Source organism: Pelecanus crispus, chromosome Z (genome assembly GCF_030463565.1).
Source record: "Pelecanus crispus isolate bPelCri1 chromosome Z, bPelCri1.pri, whole genome shotgun sequence".
In the NCBI taxonomy this organism is placed as follows: Eukaryota; Metazoa; Chordata; class Aves; order Pelecaniformes; family Pelecanidae; genus Pelecanus; species Pelecanus crispus.
In genome coordinates, this window is record NC_134676.1 from 14,985,352 (window position 1) to 15,008,755 (window position 23,404).

The window sequence follows — 23,404 nt, forward strand, 5'->3', positions numbered from 1 at the left end:
AAAAAGGGAGTATAAATTTTTACCATTTGTTTAAATCTTTCATGTATAGGACTTCTATAAGGGCAAAACTGGCAGACCTTTGAGAAAAATAGCTTATGCATTTTAACACATCAAGCAAGTTCTAGAGTTCACTCAAATTTATTTCTAAAATAACAATCGCTTGATGCTGAAACAGACACACTGCTTCACTCATGGAAATCAGTGGGGCAAGCAGCTGTGCTGCAAGGAAATAACTAGAGTAAAAATATATTTCCTTTGGAAAGGAAAAGGCTGCAACTCAGCTTCCTTACTACAGATTGTGCTTTTGTAAAGACTGCCATTGTGAAAGGCTGTAATTCCACAAATCTGAAATCTGAAATCACTATCTTGGAGTTCCTGGTAGCAACTACATTTGCATGTGGGAAGGCCAGAGGAATAACCCACTAAGCATCTTGGGTGTGCATGCACCACCAGGTGGATCAAGCATGTCGTAACTTTCTCTGAAGTTCTGCAGAAAATTATGCCAAAATTCAGAGAAAAAAGGATATATTTAATGGTTTACAGCAAGAAGTTTATAATGATTCTTCTCAGCTGAAGTCTTTAAAGCGTCTCTTAAACTCTAAATTCAACTGGAATTTTAGAAAAAAACATCACTTTCATAAGAATTCTGCAGTCTTCCTGGTTTTTCTCTTTTCTGAGATATTAGTGACTACCACTTTTTGACTTAACTAGACTAGAAGAGGAGCTGGCTGTCCCTTGTGGCATTAGAAGTATTTAAAGATATGTTGGCTTTGCAGAGCATGCGTTTTAATATACACTTTGTTCATTTAGCCCTGATTAATTTTTTTTCTCCTTTCTGGGTTGAACAGGTTCATAGTTTGAAAAATATTCCAGGCATTGTTTAGTCAAAAGCCAAAACAAAACTATATATAACCCATTAAATCCAATACTCTAGGAAGATCTCATTTCTCTAGCATGCTTTGCACCCGAATGGATCGTTCCTACTTGCAGGGATTTGTTTAGGCGTGGTGTGTCTGCCCTATCCCAGAAAGTATGTTGGGATTTGTATAGGCATTGTACATACTCTCTGGGGCCTTCATTTTGGTGCTAGTTGTTCAGAAGTAGGTGTTGGATGAACTGGTATTGGTAGACAGGGGGAATTCAGCCATTGCACACTGCAGTCCTTTTTTGTGTTGATCTATTATTACCAGTGCAACGGGAGACTTTTTCAGCACAGCTGCTTTAGTTATTTTCTACTTTAGTCTTTGCCACTAAGGTAGATATTCCGATTCTTGTTCTCATAGTTGTTCTTAAGTTTTCTCTGGGTATTAAGAGTGAACTTTGCATGCTGCATGTCTAGTTCTTAGCAGCAACGGTAAACTTGACCAAACCCACTAGTTTCATTATACGTTGGTTCATCTGAAATATGGTGCTTTGTCTGTTTGCAGATTTAGGATTGCATTGTTTAATTAGTTCATTTTTGAAAAATTACTTCGGCACATGTAAGTGATAGAAATTTATTACCTAATTTGCCAGAGCAATTTGTTGAAAGTCTGAAACTGCCTTTGGTTCATGGACGTGGATGCTTGATCAGTTCCCTCTTACTTCTGGGAACAGCTAAGGCTATTTTGCATAAATAATTTTTGCAACAATGCATTGCAGTATGTAAAAATGTGGACCAGCAATTTGTCTGACGTCAATTACAATATGCAGTGCAGACCTGTTCATGTGTCTAAGTATCTAAATATGGATGTTACTTCTTGGCTTATGTGCAGGGATCTGTGATCAAAATTTTTTGTTTGAATTTTCTTCTAAACAAAGGGTAAATTTGGCAAAACACAAATAGGGGAAAGCATCACATTTGCTTCTGGTACATTAACTTTTCTGTTGCTTGAAATTTTCAGCTGGTTTAGGTGACTGATTTTGTGTATGAACATTTAAACCATTTACTTGAAATTTGGAGGGTTTTTTTGCTCTGTGGGAACACTACCAATGAACAGAAAAGAATGAGGCCTTTTTTGTTCTTCAAATTGCCAAATTGTTGTTTGCATCAAATAAAGGTTCCTTAAATATACCTACTGTTTAACTATCTTCTGAGCAACTTTCCTGTAGTATTTTATATTAAAAGCTAAAACATCAGCCATCTTTTGTTGTTGTTGCTTATGTAATTAAGTTACTTTGAAGGAGCAAAACAAGAGTAGCTTCATGTATTTTCAATGATAAAGGCTAAGAATGTTCCCATGATAGAGTAAGGAAAAAGCAGATCTTGACGTGCCTATAGTCACAGATCAGATGTAAATCATGGCATTTGTCCTGCTTATTCGCTGCAAAGATCTTGGTTGTATTATGTTGTTTACATAGGAGTTTTTCTTTTATGAGAAGAAAATTATGAGGTGTAATTTGATTTTATTTAATCAAGGTCTTTTTTTCTTAGGTGAGGCCCCATGGCTGAGTATTTAAATTAATCAGAATACATGGCTGGGAAAATGCATCGATGATAAATTTCAGATTCCAAATGTTAATTGTAATAGAAAATTACATGCTGTGTGTTGCAACTGTACAAAACACCTTAACTTTTTAATACAATAAATTGTTGGCTTAAGTTTCAATGCATATGTTCAAAAGCAATGGCAGTGAAATCCAAAAGCAATCCCCTGACACTGATTCATTGAAATGAGAGGTTTTGTGCAGCACTGCATTTATTTCAATTGCCAATCTTGCTCCATTTAACTCGGAGTACTGCTATATTTTTTTTTAAGTACCTTGCAAAACTAGACTGCTCTAGCCTCCTTTTATCAATTTTTATAAAGACAAAAAGCCAGTGAGTAGCTATAAGGAATAAAATAACTTGTGGCTATAGTTGCCACAGCAATCGAATAGCTTGAGGAAATCATTGACACCAATGTAAATGTGAATTCTCTTGTCATCTTTGGAGAGTGTGTGTTGAGTATATTCCCTGCTCTCGGCCGGGATCTTTGAGGGTGCTCTTTGGAAGTCTCTTTTCCTCCATCAAAAAATGTTTCTTGCTTCTGAGAATATTTTGTAGTATTGTAAAATGCTTTTTGAATCTGTGCTGCTTAGCTGTGGCCAGTGATGACCTCTACTGTATCATGGCCATGTCCAGATTCTTCTCTGACCCACCAACCTGGCTGGGTCCTGTTTTTCAAGGCCAGAGCTAAGAACCGGAGTATAAGCAGGGAGCCTGAACCTCTTTTGTTTACCCCAAGGCTGGGAGCCTTCCCTTTGTGCCAGTATTGGGGGGAGATGAGGAAAAATTATTATGAAAGATGTGTTCAAGCAGGTTCTATGGAATGATACAGGACATACTTCTTCCTAACGCTGATTCTGTCCCTCCTGCCAAATTTGTTGCAGCAGAGAATCCGGCGGGCGCAGTCCCTTGGGTGGTGGTGAGGGCATCTCAGTTTCCCGCCCTCTTTCTGGGGGTGTGTGTGTGTGCATGCCTGTGTGTGTCTGTGTGTGAGCTGAGCTCAGGAGTTATCCTTTCATGGATGTAGTCAAAAGGTGTAGGTAAGGGGCTCAGTAGAGGGTTATATCCTGTTTATGGGAAATAGCTGTATATCCTTCCATAAACTTCAAGGCAGAGAATGGGAAAGAGGAAAGCCGCTGGATTAAATGCACTACTTCTCAGATTATTTTCACCAGCCGTCATCTGATGGTGTGTTTTTCAGCTAATGATACTGTATTGACAGAAAAGTGGAACTTCAGTCTTATGAGCTAGATGTGCCTTCCTCATACCTTAAATTCCCCTTTGAGAAAAGGATTGCGATTTCCCTGTGTTTCCCCTTCTGTTCTTGAAACTCGTCAGGGCACAGAATTATTTGGAGGAGTGTGAAGGTGGTGGGCAACGGACTCTGATCACCAAGGACTCAGTGCACCATATAAAGAGCATACTGGAGAATTTTAAGGGAGGGCCTAGTGGAAAGCATATAATTAAACTTGCACACTGAGAGAGAGCCAAAAATTTTCAGCTTTAACCAGTAAGCTGTTCATCAATCACAGGTAGTTATGTGGCTCTTCGCACTGTAGTGCCCAAGTGCTATATTATAACAGTACTTAACTATTTTAAAAGGGTGTTTATTTTCCAAACATCTCTGTAAAGTAGGGAAGTACTTTTATCCCCTCTTTTTTCTTTCAGTTCTTTATCTAAAATAGAACCTTATCTGCATGAGTGGTTGTAGTAGAATTAAGCTGTGAGTCTGTGCTGTTGTAGTTACAATGACATGGCTATCCAACAAGAAGGCAGTACTCTTGGTATGGAGTAAGAGTGTATTTTATTTGATTTAGCACAGAGTTTGAAGGTTGTTTGAGCTAATCCAGAAATAAATTGCTTTCTTTCCTGTATGTATGTGTGACAGAGGAGGTTCTATCAGTGTAGTTAGCGGTGACCCAAAATTACTTGAGAAAGTAAGCTGGTGGTATGCAAGGGAGGAACATCTTCTATCAAATGCTCAGAGAGGACATGTAAGGAAGGTGAGCTTGGCCTCGGTGGAATAACAGCAGGACTGGATATACTAGCCATCAGCAAAATAAGAAGACTCCAGTAGCAGGTAATGTCTTCTATGGCAAAAAAAGGAACAAGAGGAGGGCAAAACTGAGCTGCTATATGTAGGTTTTTATTTTTAATACCAAAATGAAGATGTGTGGCAATTCATTAGTGTAGAAGTTTGAGAATGTGGGGAGTGGTTAAACTTGAATTTCTAAACACTGAGAAATGCAAAGTTAAGATTCATATCCTCACCCCAAACAAGTGGTACTGTTCCCTTTTAGACCCTTGTGTGTTCTTTTATATCATTTCTTGATATTGGAAGAAGTTGCATTTTAAAATACAAGATATATAGAGAGAGATTACAAATATGAGATTGCATTAACTGCAGTTTTGCTTATTACAAACTATTAGCACACAGAAATGGAAAAGACAGTATTTATGGGAGGCTAATTTATGCAAAAGACTTCATTAACATAAACCTCAGTTTTGAAATGAACTTGAGGGGCAGTTTTTTTTCAAGCACTTCTTCACTGGCCACAATAGATGTATGTGCAAACAGGCCATTTTGATGTCATAAGTATTTTAAAAGTGACCATATAAGCAGACTGATATGGATTGTTTCCACTGCATTGACTGTCTCTTATAGTTATGGAACTAGCAATTTGGCATTTAGGTCTCTAAATGTGTTTGAATCCTGATGGCTTGTTAGTTCATAGGAAATTGCACCAAAAAGTAGACAATACATCTGTTTTCCATAGTTTGGAAAGCAAAGATAAATAATTACTGAGAGGATAACAGAGTTTATTAGTGTCGGTTTTGATTTTATGGCAGGAACCGCCTCTCTGGTCCTGGAAAGCTGACCTAAGCATCAGCAAGCATCATCCCCTTTTCCATAGCTGCTTGTTTGAAGTTGTTGTATCAAGCCAGGTGAAACTAATATGAACACACTGTTGTGTCAAAAAATAATTGTGCTGTCCATGGATCCAGTAACAGTCCATAATGATGTTACCTTTTTTTTTTAATGTTCAACCTCTCTTGAAGGCATTCATCTGCCTGGATCAGGGAGATCTATCTGACTTGCAAATTCAAGGCAAAGTGATTTTGGATCCTTCTAAAAATCAGATACACGTAAATATTAGCTAAGGTTAAAGGCTGTTCTACAAATGTGAAACTACCTGTCAAGTTATGAACAAAAGTGATGCTGAAGTTCAAATGAGATCTGTGCCTTTCCATTCTTCTTTTAAAGCCATACGTTAAGAATGGAAATAAATACATCCACTAGATATTTGTAGAAATCTTTCTACTATACATGGCAAAACCCTTTGAAAAGCTTCCCAGATTAAAACAGAATATGGGAGGAGGCTTACAGACTAATTAATTTTTATCTAAGATTCCCTGGCTGATCTTTAACTGTATTATAATTTGTCAAGAATTGCTTGGTGAGAAAACAAGTATCTTGATGGTCAGTGGATATTCAGTAACAGCTGAAGATTCTTGAATACCGACTAACATTTCAATAATGGCAATCAAACAAAACCAAGAACTTGTTCTTCCTCCAGCAAGCAACTAGTATGTAAGTCACGGACACCATTGCATATGTTTGGAGAAGCACTGAAGAAGTGGCTGTTCATGTATGCAGTTCTTTGAGATGAATTGTTCTTACAGCTATTCTGTGACTTACCCTTCAGTTTCACTAATGTGGAGTTCGTTAGCATGCTGTTCTTTACAGTGAGACACAGATTTTGTTATGATGGTACTTTTGTTGTGGTTTTTTTGTTTGTTTGTTTTAATAGTTGCAGCAGCTTTGAAAATATGTGTAAGTGATGTCTGAAGAACACTGTGCCTATAGCCCATTTCAGGCATATTGTGTACACTGATCACACACATTGCAAAAAATTGAGTTATTCCATTGATGAGGACAGTTCTTCAGAAAGGCAATTCATTGGGGCATTCTTAAAAACTTGTGGAGTAACTTTTTAGTGAAGTTACTTTCTCCTTAGCTATTTAAAAAGCTATGCAAACTAGAGGTGAATGTAACTGATGAAAGTGGAAACATGAAAGTAGGTACCAGGTCTTAGAAAACTTATTGAAGAAATTGAAAAACTGAAGGTGATCATACATGTTCTTGGAGATACTTTCAACAGGGTTTGTGTTGTATATTCTTTTAGTCGTTTTTGAAAAGTATCCCATAAACTGAAAAGGCATTAGCGTGTGTTCTAGAACGTAATGTTTGTTGCCATGTGACTGGATTCTTAGCAGTGAACTGGATTCTCTTAAGTGTTTCTTTACTACCCTGAACAAATAAACAGTACCTTCATTATAAAATACGGAGGTATAAAAGAAGGAATTTAGTAAGATGTTTCTAGTGAAGACTGGGTTGCCTTGACTCAACTGAAGTAATAGAGTAAAATAAATATTAACTCTTGACTGGAGTTCCACAGTGTATAATATCCCCGGATTTCTTCAGAAAGGATGTGGAATCCTTTTCCATGTATATCAGAATTGTAGATATATGTGTAGTCATGCTTCACTCGTTTGCACTGCATGAGTAAAACTCTTTTTAGATTTGGTTATTTACAGTCCTCAGCAGCTAAGGAAACTGGGCATGTGGCAGGCTTGCTCCAGGGAACATTGTGACAGAAACAAAAACTTTAAAGATAGCTTAGAGAGAACTTTACAATAATTCTATTTGTTCTTGTTTCTGCTGTTCCCTACTTGAATAAAGAAAGCTTTACGTATTCCCTAATAAAATAAAAAAGGGTTAGCTTATACTGTAACAGGAGAGAGTGCAATTCAAGCATTAGTTGAATTTAGCACTGGAGAACATAGAAAACGTGGACCTTTTGAGAAGGAAATAAAGTTATTTTCCCAAATATTTAAAGTAGTTGCATTTTTATTTTTCATTGATGTCTAATTAATACTGTGGTAATCGACTTATTTTTAAAGACTGGGTAGTGATCTACGTCAGGAACAAAATCAATAAGGAAAGCAAGAATAGATATTCCTAGCAGGTAGGAGAGTGGTAGCCTGTGACTTTTGTTTGTTGTTTGGCATTTTAATGCAGTTTTTGTTCCTTTACTTGTAGCTGGCTTTTGCAATGTCTTTGTTTGGCCAGATTTACTGTAGGTTTTATGCTATGTGTGTAGTCCCGCTCATTTCAATGAAATTACCAACAGCGCATAAAATTAAGAATATACATTAGAGAACCAGCATTTGAGGTCCTCTAGCGATTTCACTTGTGTACGTGAATTTTCCTGTAGTCTGGGGCTGGATGTAAGCTAAGTCTCTTCAGGCACTCTATAGGCATACAGAAAGACATGAAGTATTAGTGTGGAGACACCACCGCTCAGGTGCACAGCTATGCAGCATCCAGATTAGACATGGCTGTCATCCAGTCAGCTGGTGGTACACAGAGGAACTGATCTGTCCGTGCTGTCATACTTCTGTCTATCTTCAATCAAGTGCCCAGCCTGCAAGGAATAATCATGTCACAGCAGCATGGTCAACCACACTGTGAAATGTTTTCTAGCATTTTTGAAAGCAATATTGAGAATTTAGGTAACTTTGGTAGGTGGCGATTATGTAAGGATGGCAACTTAACACAAATAAATGAGAGTGACCACAGCATGGGGGAAGCAGAGACAACTTTCACTATCATTTTTACTTTACAGATATTTCCCTACCTCAGTTCGAAAGCCCCAGTATTTTAACGTAAATCTTTTTTAGAAATGCACTTAAATGAGATGGCTTGCTGAAGATACTTGAGAATTATAGAAAAATAATTTTCTGATCATTAGTTTCATTGGTTGTAGAAAAACTGATACAATAAGTTTTATGGATGTACATACATGTGAAATCAGTAATATATGAGACTTTTTAAAAATTTTGTTGCTGGAAACTATTTTCTCATACTAAGGTTCTTCTAATTCCAGTTAAAGATGTTTAAAAAGGGAAAGAAAAAAAAAAAGAAAAATACTAATCTTGGATTAGAAGATAGGGTATTAGTGTAAAAATGGAAATAAATTTTAGAAAGTTATGTTAGAGAGATAGTGAATTCAATTAAAAAGTGAATTATCATCCAGAAGATGATTTTTTAGAGGAATATGTGTGTGTGTGTATAGCAAATGGCAGGTGATTTCCTCTGTGAATAACACAGTATGCCTTGGGAAGGAGAGGCACTTATGACAAAGATGTTTCTTCTGTTCTTGGAAAAAGGCTAACAGTTTAGTCCAATAATCTTCAAATCTGTGCAATAGGTTCTTTGATAAATGAAGAAAAGACATCAAATAAACAAAACGCCAAGAAATACTTTTGAATTAATTTGGTTTCCTTTTGTCAGTTGTAAAAATTTTGACTGCAAATCTCCTTCATTCTGACTGCATATGGGTCTAATCGTAGTTTCAAAATGTGATGAGAATGGTGTATTTAATTCTGTGGAAAAGAAACCTGTTGTGGTCTAGCTAGCTGTTTGTCTATATTAAATAAAAATATTTCAACTTTGCTTTGTAACAAAAGCAAGCAAAAACTTGGGTTGTATTATAAAACTTCGAGTAGGAGGTAAGAAAAAATCTGAGGCAGAGGTTGGGTTGTCAATGATTTGGCCTGTATTTAGGGATAAGACCCCAGAGATTCTGCCACAGATTGTCCCTGCTTAGTGCAAAAGAGAAGATTACTGTCTTATGTACACTAAATAATATGAATGAGAATAAACAGAACTGTTAATGAGGCACAAAGAATCCTTAATTTACCTACACTGTTAGAAAATATGTTAAATTCAGAGGATGAACTGAAATAAGACTAAATTTTGTGGAAGTGGAGCGGGGATGTCTTTTGACAAAGGAAATTCACCAATTTGAATTTGTTTATATTTATGTGCCTGACAAAATATTTTATTAAAGGAGAAGCGTATGCAATTTATTATGTTAATTTCTAACTGTAGTGTGACCAATAAATGCAACTTTAATAAAGGGCTGTCAAATATATCCAGGTATATCTAACTGTATTATTATTAGTGGATATACTGTAACCAGTTCCTGAGAAAGGACTGTAGTGTTGGGCCCTTATTTTTATCTTCAGGTTCATGTTTGCTTTTCTTACTCTCCATTAATAGGTAGCATAGATCAGTCAGTGTTAAAGGAGTTGCCTCCTGAGCTCCTGGCAGAAATTGAATCCACCATGCCACTTTGTGAACGTGTGAAAATGAACAAGCGCAAACGTAGCACAGTTAATGAGAAACCAAAATATGCTGAAATCAGTTCTGATGAAGACAATGACAGTGAAGAAGCTTTTGAATGTAAGTAGTACATTGTTCTGTTCCTACTGCTAAAGAAAGCTAATATTTTGCTTTTACAAAAAGATACACTGTTTATTTTTTTTTAAGTTGGCTACCCTAAAACATATGAAAACAAGTTTGCTGTCCTGACACAACTACTTGGCCAAGAACCTTTTTTGCTTTTAAAAGAAAAATGACTTGATTTCAATTTGTCACTCAAGATGAAAAGCAGATAGTTGTTAAAATTCTTTTCCTAATTACTTTATGGGAAGCTGCTACCTAGATTTTTTTTTTTTTCAGTTGTACTATGAAACATTTTTAACCAATCAGATCATGGAAAATATGCTCTAAAGCAGCACAGAAAACTTGCATACAAAGATATGCAAAGAAAAACTTCAGTAAATAAATTTTAAATTATTCTTAGTTTTATTGATAAGAAAAGAGAAGGACCCCCTCTTGAATTTTTCTGACATGATAAATTGAGAATCTTACTGCCCAGAAGTTTCTTACAAGATTTATTCTTCTATTATTTCTCTGGCATGTTGCTTGAAAAACTGGAGTTGCTTTTGACGGGTTCTCAAAATACCATTTGCTGATAATACTATTCTTGAATCAACTCTTTTCAAAGAAAGAGAGGAAGCTTGTAGTTAGGATTTTGCTGAGCAATCAGATAAAGTTCCTAAGTGTCAAAAAATTATCATATGCCTCTAAGTTAGGAAGGGATTTCCTGCTTGCTAATAGAGTATGGTTAGTTTGTCTCAATAGTAGTTCAGTTAGCCAACACTGAAAAGAAACTCTATTAAATCAGTTCAGTCTGAGTTAACATCTTAGCTGTGTTACCCATGCAGGGCTACAGAAGAAGTGCCTATTGCTGTTAACCTGAAAAGGCACCTTGCTTACAATGATTTTTTCCCAAATTTAGACTCTTTCTACCTTCGCTTATATAAACATCTTTTATGTTTAAACAAAATTTTGTAGACAAAAAGTTTTATAAAACGCCATGTTTTGCTTTCTACTCTTTCTTAGGGTCCAAAAGAGAAAGATTTGTTTGTTCTGCTTTTTAATATGTTTCAAGTTCTCATGCAACAGATATGCAGTTCTTATGCACACATACATGTAAAAAATATAATAGCAATACCGCTGATCTTTATCAAAGAAGCAGAAAAGAATGTCCTTTTGGTTGGTTTTCCTTTTAATTATAACTGAATAATGTTGCTTTGAGCATGAGTATGAGATCTTGAGGTTAATCAGTCTTGATTATGGCAAAGGATTAATGATTATTTGCTTCATTCAGGATTCTGTGTTCTCTGTTTACCATATCATATCACCTGTTTATGATGTTAACAATCTGGAACAGTGAATTAAAAAAATAAATAAATAAAGCAAAATTATTTAAGTTGGTTGGGAACGGAGAGAATTGTCAAGAATTTCAGATACCTTAACCTACCTATTGGCCACAGTGGCTGTTGAAATTCTTAACTACAAAGTAAAGCAAATGAAAGAAAACCTTCCCAGTAATTATACACTTTAAGGGATTCTAGGTTCATTATATCCACTCAAGAGGTCTGGCCATCATTCTAAACAATTCAGTGGTTTAAAAATAAATTATATTATTTCTCAAATGTTACTGTAGAACTGAATTGAATTAAACCAAAGCAAAATGATCAAGAGAATGAAAGATTTGTGACAAGTATACTGAATAGATTTGTATTGTTACAAATATGTATTTCAGAATTCTTTTGGTTGTCTAAAATTGAACTTTAAAAAATATGAAATAGTGATTGTTACAGAAGAGGAAAAATTTCTTTGAGTCTCTCATGAAGAAATGACATTCCATTAAATTAAATGATGAGAAGTTAAGAATTGATTAAATCATTCTTATACAATAAGTGCTAAATGTGTTACTGCATAAATGTTTTGCTGAATTCAGAAGGAAATTGGGTATTTATATTCCAAATAGTCTTTATTTATGTATAAAATCAACAATAACTCTTGAAATGTTATTAATCCTTGAATTTTTAGTCAGTTTTATCTACTTCAAAATAAATTCCATGGAACAGTGATTGTGAATAGCTCTTCCTGTGTTCATCTTATTTGCCTTGCAGAGCCAGCACAACTGTAACACATTCTGTTTTGTCGTGCAGCATTTATAAACTGGTCAGTTTAAAATTCTGCTGGAAAGCAATATTGGAAGTTACTTATCTCATGGAGATGTAGCTGGGGTCAGAATTCATCCTACAGAGCTTAAATTGATACTGATGATTTGTAAACACAAAATACTGTTTCATGGGGGAAAAAGAATCAGTTAAGATGTGTAAAGTCTTTTCCCATAAAACGCTTACTTTATTCTCCAATACGCTCACTGCAGGTATCCAAGATGGCCCTCCATTTCTTCAATTGCAGTTAACTCTCAACCATTTTAGACAGTGTTAGTAGCTCAGGCATCATGAACATGACTGTACTGCCTCCAGAAGCAAGTCTGATCCAGAAGCAGTACAGCTCAAAGCCTGAACTGAGTTATTACCTTAAAGACTTGGACCACCTCTGTGCAGAAGTTTTTTACTACTTTCAGAAGTGGAAGCCCTCTAGGGTGCAGTGCAGAGCATTAGCATCGCCTCAGTTTTAATTTTTTTTATTAAATCTGAGCCTGGGCTGACTATTGGCTATATCCTGGTACGTATACCAGGTGTGACTGTATCCTGGTATGTTTACTATGCTTCTAACTAAATTGGGGTTGTGGGAAGAACTTGTCAGTCCAGTTCCAGTTCTGTATAAATGCTTGGAGACATTTTGCTCAGAAACAACCCTATAAACAGTCATACCTTTCTAAAATGCAGGATACTTTGGTAGAGATACACAGATGTCAAGGCTGTTATATGCAGGTTCACAAGCATAAGCTCTGCTAGTCTAGAATGTGATGTTTTGGAACTGTTTTGATCTTCACAGCACAGTCTGTGTTAGACATCTCTTTGCTAGTCCAGTTATCCTGTTACATTAGATAATGGAGAGTTGGCTGATTTCATGGATGAAGGTACCTCCGCCTCCACATCCTTTTTCTATTACATCTTAGCACCCTCTCCCTTCAAGACACACAAGGCTTTCTTTGAAAATAACAGAGAACTGTCCATTCTGCTCCCCCACTTTATTTCCACTGAATCTCTGTTTCTGTATAGAACATTTATCCCAGTTTCTTCAACAGCCACTTCTGGGATTTTTGGTCCTGACTGAAAACTGGTTATAATAATCTTCTGTGGTACTGACTTGCAGTCTGGCCCAGAATTGTGACTCCAGCTTTCTCCTTTACACTGAGTTTCCTGCAGTATATATCAAGGCAAAATTTTAATTGTATTGGCAAAACACAATATCTTTAAGCAACTGGATTGCCAAGTCTCATTGGAACTTGCTGTATTAGATGGGCAAAGCAATCACTGAATTGGAGTATGTGACAGTAGTAGTCACAATTTAGATAACTGAAGAAATCTCAATGTTCTCTTATGGAAGGATGAAACTTACTTTGATTTGTTCCACTTTCCTTACTGTGTTTAAAAGGACAAATGCCCTGTAAATTTGTATTTTTAAATGTTTGCTGGTGTCTTCGCCAGTTCCAGGCATGGTTTTCATGTAATTAAAAAAAAATTGTTGGAATAATGCCATAACAGGGTTTTATATAATAGTTTCAGGGTGTTCACTTTTTACAGAACAGCTATACAACAGTGTTTAACTTAGAAATCACAGAATCATTTAGGTTGAAAAAGACCTTTAGGATCATCAGGTCCAACCATAAACCTAACACTGCCAAGTGTCCCTAAGTGCCACATCTGTATGTATTTTAAATGTTTAAAAAATTTTAGTTTTGAGCTATTAAAAGTATAATTTTTGTACTTATAATGAAAATGCATTTTATTTCTAGCTTCTCGTAAAAGACATAAAAGGGATAGAGATGAAGCTTGGGAGTATGAAGAACATGACCGAAGAAGTTCTGCTGACCATAGGAGAAGTGGCCATTATCATGAAGGAAGGAGGACTTCTGGTAGTGGCCGTTACCGTAATCGCAGTCCCGATGACTCTGATATGGATGATTATTCTCCTCCCCCTAGCCTCAGTGAGGGTAACTGCTAATTTTAAAAATTTAATTTTCTTCCATAATACTAGTGCATTTTTAACAGATATGTTAAACATTTTAAAATAAACATCTTTATATGCAGTATTGAATACAAATGTAAGAAATGTAAAAGATCCTGTATTTCTTTTTTGAGCTAGTACTTGTTTCATTCTTTATTCTCTTAATTAGTGGCTAGAAAAATGAAGAAAAAAGAAAAACAAAAGAAGAGGAAAGCTTATGAACCTAAACTAACACCTGAAGGTAATTTTAGAAGATTTATTTTGTACAGTTTGTATTTTCAGTTTTGTATATAAAATAATTATTTATAAATTTCTTTTTTTCAACAGAAATGATGGATTCTTCAACTTTCAAAAGGTTTACTGCTTCAATAGAGAATATTTTGGAAAATTTGGAAGACATGGATTTTACAGCTTTTGGTAATATGTCAGAAATTTTCAAAATGCTTTCTCCAACTAGGAACACAAGAAACACCAAAAACTTTGTATCTCAGTATTTTCAAACTTCTTGGTGATTTAATTGCTTGTAATACATGCTAGGGTATACTACATTTATATGGCTTCCACCTTGAGTGGTGGCCTTTCCCTTTCCAATTTCACTTGCTGCTGCAGGAAGAAGATCCTCCTTCCTCCTCCCTGCAGAATCCAAAAGGGGCATGAATCATAATGAGACAAATAGTAGTCCCCTGGAATGGAAAGGATATGTCTTTGGGATGTCAGGGTGTTGTTTCTCTGAAATGTATCTTTGTAAACAAGATTAACGTAAGATGTTCTCTTCCCAGTAATGTCTGAGGCACATAATTTTGTGTCTGTGGCCTTTGTCCCAACAGTGCTTGATTATTCAATTCAAGCAGCAGAGTCCTTAGGCATTTATGGCCGAGGCACTGAATCACTGTATGCTCCTTATCCATTTCAGTGGAAAACCAGCCAGCTTAGCATTAAGTGTCTGAGGAAGTAGTTCAGGTTGACCACTGTGAATTTCTATTGAAATGGATAATAGAGTATTCTTTAATTTTTTTTCCTACCATCTTTGTCATGGGATTAGAACAAGGGGAGGAGCACACTAAACAAATCACTACAGTTTTTAAAGCAATAGCGTATACGACCTTGGACTTAAAAGCAAAGTCATTGGTTCTTTCTGTGTCTGGTAATATCATGGGGTTTTTGTAAGGGTAAATGCAATTAAGACACAGTGTATCCCAAGGTACTTAAGTTCATATGTGTTTTTCATCTGTTGCCCTCCCCCAGACTTGAACTGTAGAATTAGGACTACAATCATTTAAGATTTGTTTTACTGAAATGAGGGTGATGGCACAAGAGCTGCAATAAATAGGTTTTGCTATATTAAAAATTCTTTATTTATGACTTTCAGAAATGGATGCCTCATGTTAGGCTGTTAAATGGTATTTCAGAACCAGTCATATTTAACAAGTAGTTATTGTTTTAGCAGAACCAAAAGTTGTCCTCATCAGTCTTCATTAGATGGAACTGTTAGATACTAACTATTTGGAACTATTAGATGCCAGCTATTTGGAAAATCAGTTCTTTTTCTTCAGTTGGCTTTTTTGTATTGGCTGTAAAATACTGATTTCCTTGAAGTCTAATTAGAAATATGATTGTTAATTTTTTTTTTTTTTTTTAAGGTGATGATGATGAGATTCCACAGGAATTGCTACTTGGAAAACATCAGCTTAGTGAGCTGGGTAGTGAATCTGCAAAAATCAAGGCAATGGGCATTATGGACAAGGTACATCTTCATAGTCTTTAACTCTTTTTGAACATATAATTTTGATAAACATGCAAAAACTTACATCCCCTGTAATAACATGCCGCCCTCTTCAGGTGTGCATGTGACAGATACTGTGAACAGTTGTGCTTCTGCTGACTTAGCTGAAATGCCTAAAAGTTACCACATCTTGTTACTGTCTCTGAAGCTGAGACATTTTTGTTGAATGGTCCTTCTCTGTGTCAATGTTGACTGTATGCCAATATGCAATACTCATGCCTGGGCAGTAAAGTCTAAAATAATTAATATTTTGCAAAAGCATGTCAGCCTGTAGGCTTTGCCCCTTACAGCTGGTATTGAGCAACCACCATAAATCAGAACCTGCTGGCAAAGTAAAAAAAATCCACCCTTTCTGATATATGCCATCAGTGCAATGTAAATGTATGCTGTCCATCCAGCATCACACTGAATTGCCTGCTTCCTCCGTCTCTCCAAAAAGGCCTTTCAAACTTAGAAGATTTAACACCCCAGGTGATAATAAGATTCATTTTCTGTAGACTGCATATTCTGGTTTCTTTGCCATACTTTTCCCAACTTCGGTTCAAGGAAACTTTTGTTGGTGCAAACTGTTGGTATCACACCTCTAGAAACAATGTTCTTGCTTTCCTTATCTTCCTGGTATTCTTGGCTTTGGGCAGGCTTATGTAAAACTCTTACTTTGCCTGCTCATGACCACCTACTGTGTTTATGAAGTGTCTGTGAAGCCACTTACTATAGAAGTCACTATAAAGGGTTTTCTTCAATCCATAATTTCGGATACTCTTCCTGGACTTTTCTTCTATCACCATACCTTCCGTTGTAGCATGTTGTCAGCCTGCATGTTTCTCTTTCCTGATAGTTCTCACCCTTAACCTCTGTTCCCTATTTTTCACACATACATACATGTATGCATAAAATCAGAATTTTGTTGCTTCTAAAAGTGAATGCCAATAGTATCTGGATGAATGAAACTCTCTTCTTGAGTTTAGCACATTCTACAATTTACTCATAATTCTATAGGACATCAGTAAGTGAGTTTGCATTACTTTTTTCAACATGCTAGTTCTTTGAAGTTAACACTAATATTAAGAATACATTTCCTTTTTATTAGCACTCAGGTATCAGGGAATTTTATTTCTGCTTGTTCATTGAATTTGGATTTTCTCCTAATAAAGCTCTATATGGTCAGTTAGAATGTGTGATTGATACTTGAATTTGGTAAATTTTTGTTTGTAGAAGCAAAAGTGTGTAACTATACAACGTAAGTGAGAGATAAGAAATTTTAAATATTTCCATGGATTTTGCTGGTTGAAAATGCAGTTTGATTGCAATCTTAGAATATATTTCACTTAGTTTAGTTATATTATCAGCATTCTCAATCATGCTGTTTCAGAAACCACAGAAGTCAAGATACAATCCTTATGTCAAATTGCTTAGAATCTTGAGTGTTTCAGATTACATAACAAGTTCTGTCCTTCATCCATGGACACTCTTTTCAGCAGTTTGGAAGCCTTTATGTTCCTGCAGTTGTTTGATGTGTTTCTTTTATTGTTTTAGCTCTCAACAGATAAAACAGTAAAAGTCCTGAATATTTTGGAGAAGAATATTCAAGATGGATCAAAGCTGTCTACATTACTTAACCATGTGAGTTTCAAATTACATAATTTCATAACACTGTGTAGAATAGAGTTTTTTCACTTGAGTTCCATTTAGTGATCATTTCAATTCTATGTGTGTGAAAGGAATTTCTGATATATGTATGTGACTGAGATTGCCAAATTTTAAGATTTGAAGTACAATTCATTGGATTATATTTTTTCAGTACTAAACATGTTTTACTATAGTACTGATAACTAACAGGTGTATTGGGAGCAACTGAGTCTTCTTTTGTTTAAATTTTAAATATTACAGTTTCATCCTGAAATATTAATGGTAACGTTGTAATTTGCACCACTGGACATTTCTTTGCTACTTTGCTACGTGTCCATAAAACATCCCTTGCACAATGAAAGTACTGCAGCTTTCACATGTAGCGTATTCTTCTCCTGAGCATTGAGAAAGGAGGAAGCACTTTGTTTAGGTCTGTTCTTGCACTGCAAAGTCAAAGTTACCAACGTAAACAAACTCAACAGGAAGTTTAAGATTTTAGGGTTTTTTTCCTGATACACCTAAACCTACCTGGGGATTTGGAGTTTTTATGAGGTTGATACGTGATGTTTCATATTTCATGTATTTATTTTTTTCTACACTTTCTAGTCAAAACAATATTCTAGCAAGAATAGAGTTCTTGAGGTTTTTGGAAAAAAACCCTTGATCTGCAGAATTAGAGAGTAATTATTTATATTGGTAAGGAAGAATTTGAACATGCAAATGAAAACCAGAGACACATTATTTGTACGTAAATACTTTAATCTAGATAGTTTGTAGGGTTTTCAAAGTTTCAGTATACGTTTCAGAATGTCTTCAGCAATATGAGAAATAAGTGAAAAGAAGGTGGTTTTACCTGCTCTACTTCACTGTGATTAAGTCTTTATGCTAATGCTCTTAAAGTGATTTTTTTGTTTGTAGGTTTTTGTAGGAAAAGTCAAGATTATTAAGCAGTTAATGTAATTGTCCAATGATTGCAATTCAGAGACAAAGCTTTGATTAAAAAAAGAAGCAATCTTTAACCAAACAAGTTTTAGGTTTTTTTCTTAAAACCTATTAAACATGATTCAAATCATTATGGCAAAGAAAGCCTCTGCTAAGGAGTAAAATGACTTCTTTTACAGTGCAGTGAAGATATCCTACCTCCATGTCAGAATGTTTTTCAGAGGTAGACTGCACTTGCATAGTCTATTTCCAAGATTAAAGAGGGGAAAAAAAAGAAAATATTTAAAACTACTTCGGGCTTTTTTGCGCCTCATTTGTGTAAAGAACAAATGACTTAAAGCCATTCTATGCAAGAATTTTACAGGGATCTCCTGATTTGCAGGTTCCTGTTGATTTTACAAATATATATATCATATATATAATGCACTATAATTGTTTTAGATTCTCTTACCCCAAAGGGAAAAAAGTTGGTATGGTTTCACCAACCCCATATTTTTACAAGGAAAGCCAACAACGTTGAACTGTGGTGTCATACAGGCAAGAAAGATTGTTTTTCTCTGTAGGCTGTAACTGTACCAGAGAAGCTATGAAAAATTCTACTAGGTTTTGCTATAAATAAAGTTGTTACAATATTTAAGTAGTGCTGGCTGGTCATAATTAACCTCATGTATGTTTGGTTTTGTAGCTTGTACAAACACAGAAATACCTCTGTATCCTGTGCTAAATCTAAATGGACATATTTGATAAGACATGTTTTAAACCCATTGATAATAGATGGGTTGGACTACAAAGCAGAGAAAGTCATGTACTTATGAGTTTCATGTGACTTGTAACAGTCTTTTTGTGTGATAATTCCCTCTACTGGCAAAAATTGGACTGATCAAAGCAGCAACTGGTGTGCATAGGCCACTGAAGAAAACACTAGATGAATGAGTTTAGGTTTTGCTTAAGATACATCAGTCTGAAATAGAGTATGTAGCAGTCTTCCTTCATAGTGCTTCCCAGTGGCAGACAGAAAGCTGCTTTGTGTTCAGGTGGAAGAATACACTGCGACTTTGAAGACTTGTAACTTAGGAAGACATATTACAGACATGTTGGTAGTAAAACAAACAGCTGATTTCTAAACCAAACTATTTTTGTATCAAAAAGGGAAATACAACATTTTATACACGTGTGTATGTAAGTGTATTAAGGTAATGTTACTATCTTTTACTTGGTAAGGATAAAAATTTGACTTCTGGTTCACACTACCCTGTTTTTCTTGCCTATTACAGAACAACGACACTGAAGATGAGGAGAGATTATGGAGAGATCTTATTATGGAAAGAGTGACAAAATCTGCTGATGCTTGTCTTACTGCTATCAATATTATGACATCACCAAATATGCCTAAAGCTGTATATATTGAGGACGTAATAGAAAGAGTTATTCAATACACAAAATTTCATTTGCAGAACACTCTCTATCCTCAGTATGATCCTGTCTATAGAGTGGATCCTCATGGTGGTTAGTATGCTAAGAGATTTTTTAAAAAATCTTTCCACATCAAAAAATACCAAAACATAATCTACTGTATGGTGATGCAAGTGATATGACCTTCTGGAATAAGATTTTTACATGTAACTCTTATCCTGATAGTTCTTCCATATCACATACAGCATCCTGAATTAATGCTTTGTGTTGGTTTGGGGATGATGAAATGTAGAGTGAAAAAGCAGTGAGTGAAATGCATCCTCTGAATAACTTAGTCATACAGCATCTGGGTTTACTGCAATAATGTCAATGTAACCAAAGTATTTAGACTAAAGTATTTAGAAGTTCGTCTGAATTTCAACTTCTGTGTATCGTTATAATATGTACGAATAAGTCATTTTATAGTCATAATCTCTGTGTATATAATGATTTATTTCAGTGAAAACTGTTTAGCATTTAGCGTTTTGTTGTCACATGCATGCCTTTAAATGTGAGTGTCCAACTTTAAGAACCTTTTTAAAAATCTCAGATCCAGAATTTAGAGCAATTATGAAAAATTAACAGCATGTGAAATTCTTGCTTTCCAGCTGATTCTACTGAGTATTTTTTTTCTTCTGTAAGCAATTGCTTTTACAAAGCTGTAGTCATGCAGTTGTTTGCGGGACTTTTTTGAGGAAAATAATCTTTCTAATATTTGATGTGAAACATTGCAAAAATTAATGAAGATATCTTGCATATTCTAGGTGGTGTTTTAAGTTCAAAAGCAAAACGTGCCAAGTGTTCCACCCACAAGCAAAGAGTTATAGTGATGTTGTATAACAAAGTTTGTGACATTGTCAGCAGCTTGTCAGAGTTGCTAGAGATACAGCTTCTTACTGATACAACCATTCTTCAGGTAAGTTTTATCAGAAAAATTTCTGTCTGAAAATGTTGTTTTTCTTTTTCCAGAGAGAATGTAAGGTATCATTGTCTCAATGACATGAAGTATGAAAGCAGTACAAACTTTTGAATTATTACCATCAGAGTGACTAGTTTGTTATGTAGTAGGTAACCTGCAGGAGGAGAACATTTAATGTTCAAATCTTTAATGGATTTTCTTGTACACTTAAGAAAAGGTTAATCTGATTGTATTCAAATATAGAGTCATAGAATCATCTAGGTTGGAAAAGACCCTTAAGATCATCAAGTCCAACCATAAACCTGAAGCAGCCAAGTCCACCACTAAACCATGTCCCTAAGCACCACGTCTACACATCTCTTAAACACCTCCAGGGATGGTGACTCAGCCACTTCCCTGGGCAGCCTGTTCCCATGCTTGATAACTCTTTCAGTGAAGCAATTTTTCCTAATATCCAATCTAAACCTCCCCTGGTGCAACTTGAGGCCATTTTCTGTCATCCTATCACTCGTTACCTGGCAGAAGAGGCTGACACCCACCTCGCTACAACCTCCTTTCAGGTAGTTGTAGAGAGTGATAAGGCTTCCCGAAGCCTCCTTTTCTCCAAGCTAAACAACCCCAGTTCCCTCAGCCGCTACTCATAAGACTTGTGCTCTAATATCCTTTAATAACTTTATTTGCAAATAATATGAAGTAATACATCTTGTTGAATACTTTACCTGCTGAATAAATAACCTACTTGTGAAACTGCATAAATACCAGTTTGTTAGTCAAATCTACTTACAATAATTTCTTTCCATTGATAGGTATCGTCTATGGGAATAACACCTTTCTTTGTAGAAAATGTCAGTGAACTACAGTTATGTGCCATCAAATTAGTGACTGCAGTAAGTACTTTTTAATTTGCAGTTTCATGTTCCTGTAATTCTGAGAGTTATTAGGGCATTTACATTGGTTGTATTTTCTCTCTGGTAGAGAATTGGAGTTTAGAACTAATTTTATTCTTGCATGTTTTTACAGTTTGGTATCATAGTCTAGGAGCAGTATTAAATCTACCTGAGCTGCCCCTATTTGCAGAGTACTCTATAGGAAGAAATACCCTACTTCAGCAAGGAGCTCCTTAATTTTGGTTACATCGTTTGAAGTGTAAACAATAACCCCTTCCTCTTACCTGTCCTTTTGTGTGCTAAGAAATCTTAGCAATGTGGTTTTCCTTATTTCCTATGTTAAGATTTGAATTTATGCAATGGAATAAAGTATAGAACTAGTAGGATATTTCTGTGTAATAGAATAAATTCTTTTCCTCAGAAGAGGTGGCTATGTGAAAAATGCATGGGGCAGATAAAATACTGTTTCAAGAAAAATGCGGTGCAGCATAGGTGTGCTTGTTCAAGTGGGAGTTTTCCATCTTTGTAAGGATGATATACTCCAGTATTCTGCTTAAATAAAAGGAGAGGCAAACTATATGATCCTGACCCTGTAAATTGAAAGAATATGTCATGTCAGTTAGACATTATAGCTTAGGATATGAAGTAAAACTGGTTTCTCAAATGTGCTTTACAACCATACCTGTGTTCACTTAATTGATGTTACCACAGAATTTTGCTCTGTTCTGGAGCCTGAAAGCTTAGGGTTGTACTGTTTGACTTTCCTATACAGTGTATTCTACACTTGACAGAATTTTTTGAAACATAAGGTATTTTTAAGAGCTATTCCACATTTATGTTATTTGAAGATTTTTAAAAATCTGTATTTGAAAAAAAATTTGTATTTTATGAAGAAATGCTTCTTTGAAGAAACAAAATAATGCATTAAAAGCTAAGTATGCATTAATTACAATTTAAAGTATCATGTAAAATGTATGTTTCTATATATAATTTTTAACAATATATTTAACAAGTAATATTTTATGTAACAAGAAATAATTTTCTAACAATCCTGCAACTGTTAAATAGGTGTTCTCCAGGTATGAAAAACATAGACAATTAATACTAGAAGAAATTTTCACTTCCCTTGCGAGACTACCAACTAGCAAGAGGAGTTTGAGAAACTTCAGGTAATTTCTGACATAGATTAATAACTTGTAGACAGTAGCATTTACAGTTTTGTAGATGTAGGAGTTTAGGCTTCAGTATTACCTACTTCTTTAAAAATCTGCGACTCCAGAAGCTGCACTTTATTAGAGGTTGATATTTCAAAACAATGAGAGTAGAGTTGCCTGATAAATGCCTTGTAATAAGTAATAAATTATTAGGGCAACAGTTTGGTGTATTTTTTTTTGTGGTGTGTTGGAAATAGTTATGGAATTATATATAATAAACCTTAGTATGAAGGTGTTCGATTTATTAAATATTCCTGTAGATTTTTTGGCTGCTGAACTTCACAGATAATCTGATAGCCCATCTGTGGGCTGTTTCAGTTCATCTCTTCTGCCTGAGAATAATACTTACTGGTGTTGTTAGACCAAATCTTACGCTGCATAAGTGAGAAGCAAATGACTAGATTAACGTCTAGAACAGAGATTTCTAGCTAGTGGTAATAATTTTAGAAAGATACTATTTAGGGCCAAAAATTGTTGGTTTGTTGTGTCTTTTTTTGTTTAGTTTTAGTGTTAATGCTGTCTTTTATTAACAGGTTGAACAGCAGTGACACTGATGGAGAGCCTATGTATATTCAGATGGTAACGGCACTGGTTCTGCAGCTTATTCAGTGTGTGGTGCACTTACCATCAGCAGAAAAAGATTCTAATTCAGAGGAGGAGTCAAACAAGAAAGTAAGATACTTTTAAAAAGCCGTAAT

At 35.3% G+C, this 23,404-nt stretch overlaps 1 protein-coding gene across 7 annotated transcripts in view; it reads left to right on the forward strand.

The window, feature by feature from the left end:
- The window catches only part of NIPBL (NIPBL cohesin loading factor), a 161,611-nt gene that overhangs the window by 106,832 nt on the left and 31,375 nt on the right, over window positions 1-23,404 (forward strand). For 4 of the 7 annotated variants that reach the window (XM_075727004.1, XM_075727008.1, XM_075727010.1 and 1 more), the window contains 11 exons: window positions 9,597-9,779; window positions 13,669-13,866; window positions 14,050-14,121; window positions 14,208-14,297; window positions 15,521-15,624; window positions 17,200-17,286; window positions 19,509-19,740; window positions 20,451-20,602; window positions 21,412-21,492; window positions 22,561-22,661; window positions 23,240-23,378. In XM_075727004.1, the coding sequence (XP_075583119.1) occupies window positions 9,597-9,779; window positions 13,669-13,866; window positions 14,050-14,121; window positions 14,208-14,297; window positions 15,521-15,624; window positions 17,200-17,286; window positions 19,509-19,740; window positions 20,451-20,602; window positions 21,412-21,492; window positions 22,561-22,661; window positions 23,240-23,378 (1,439 nt within the window). The remainder of the gene's footprint in view (window positions 1-9,596; window positions 9,780-13,668; window positions 13,867-14,049; window positions 14,122-14,207; window positions 14,298-15,520; window positions 15,625-17,199; window positions 17,287-19,508; window positions 19,741-20,450; window positions 20,603-21,411; window positions 21,493-22,560; window positions 22,662-23,239; window positions 23,379-23,404) is intronic. The other 3 variants (XM_075727005.1, XM_075727006.1, XM_075727009.1) reach the window with 3 other exon arrangements.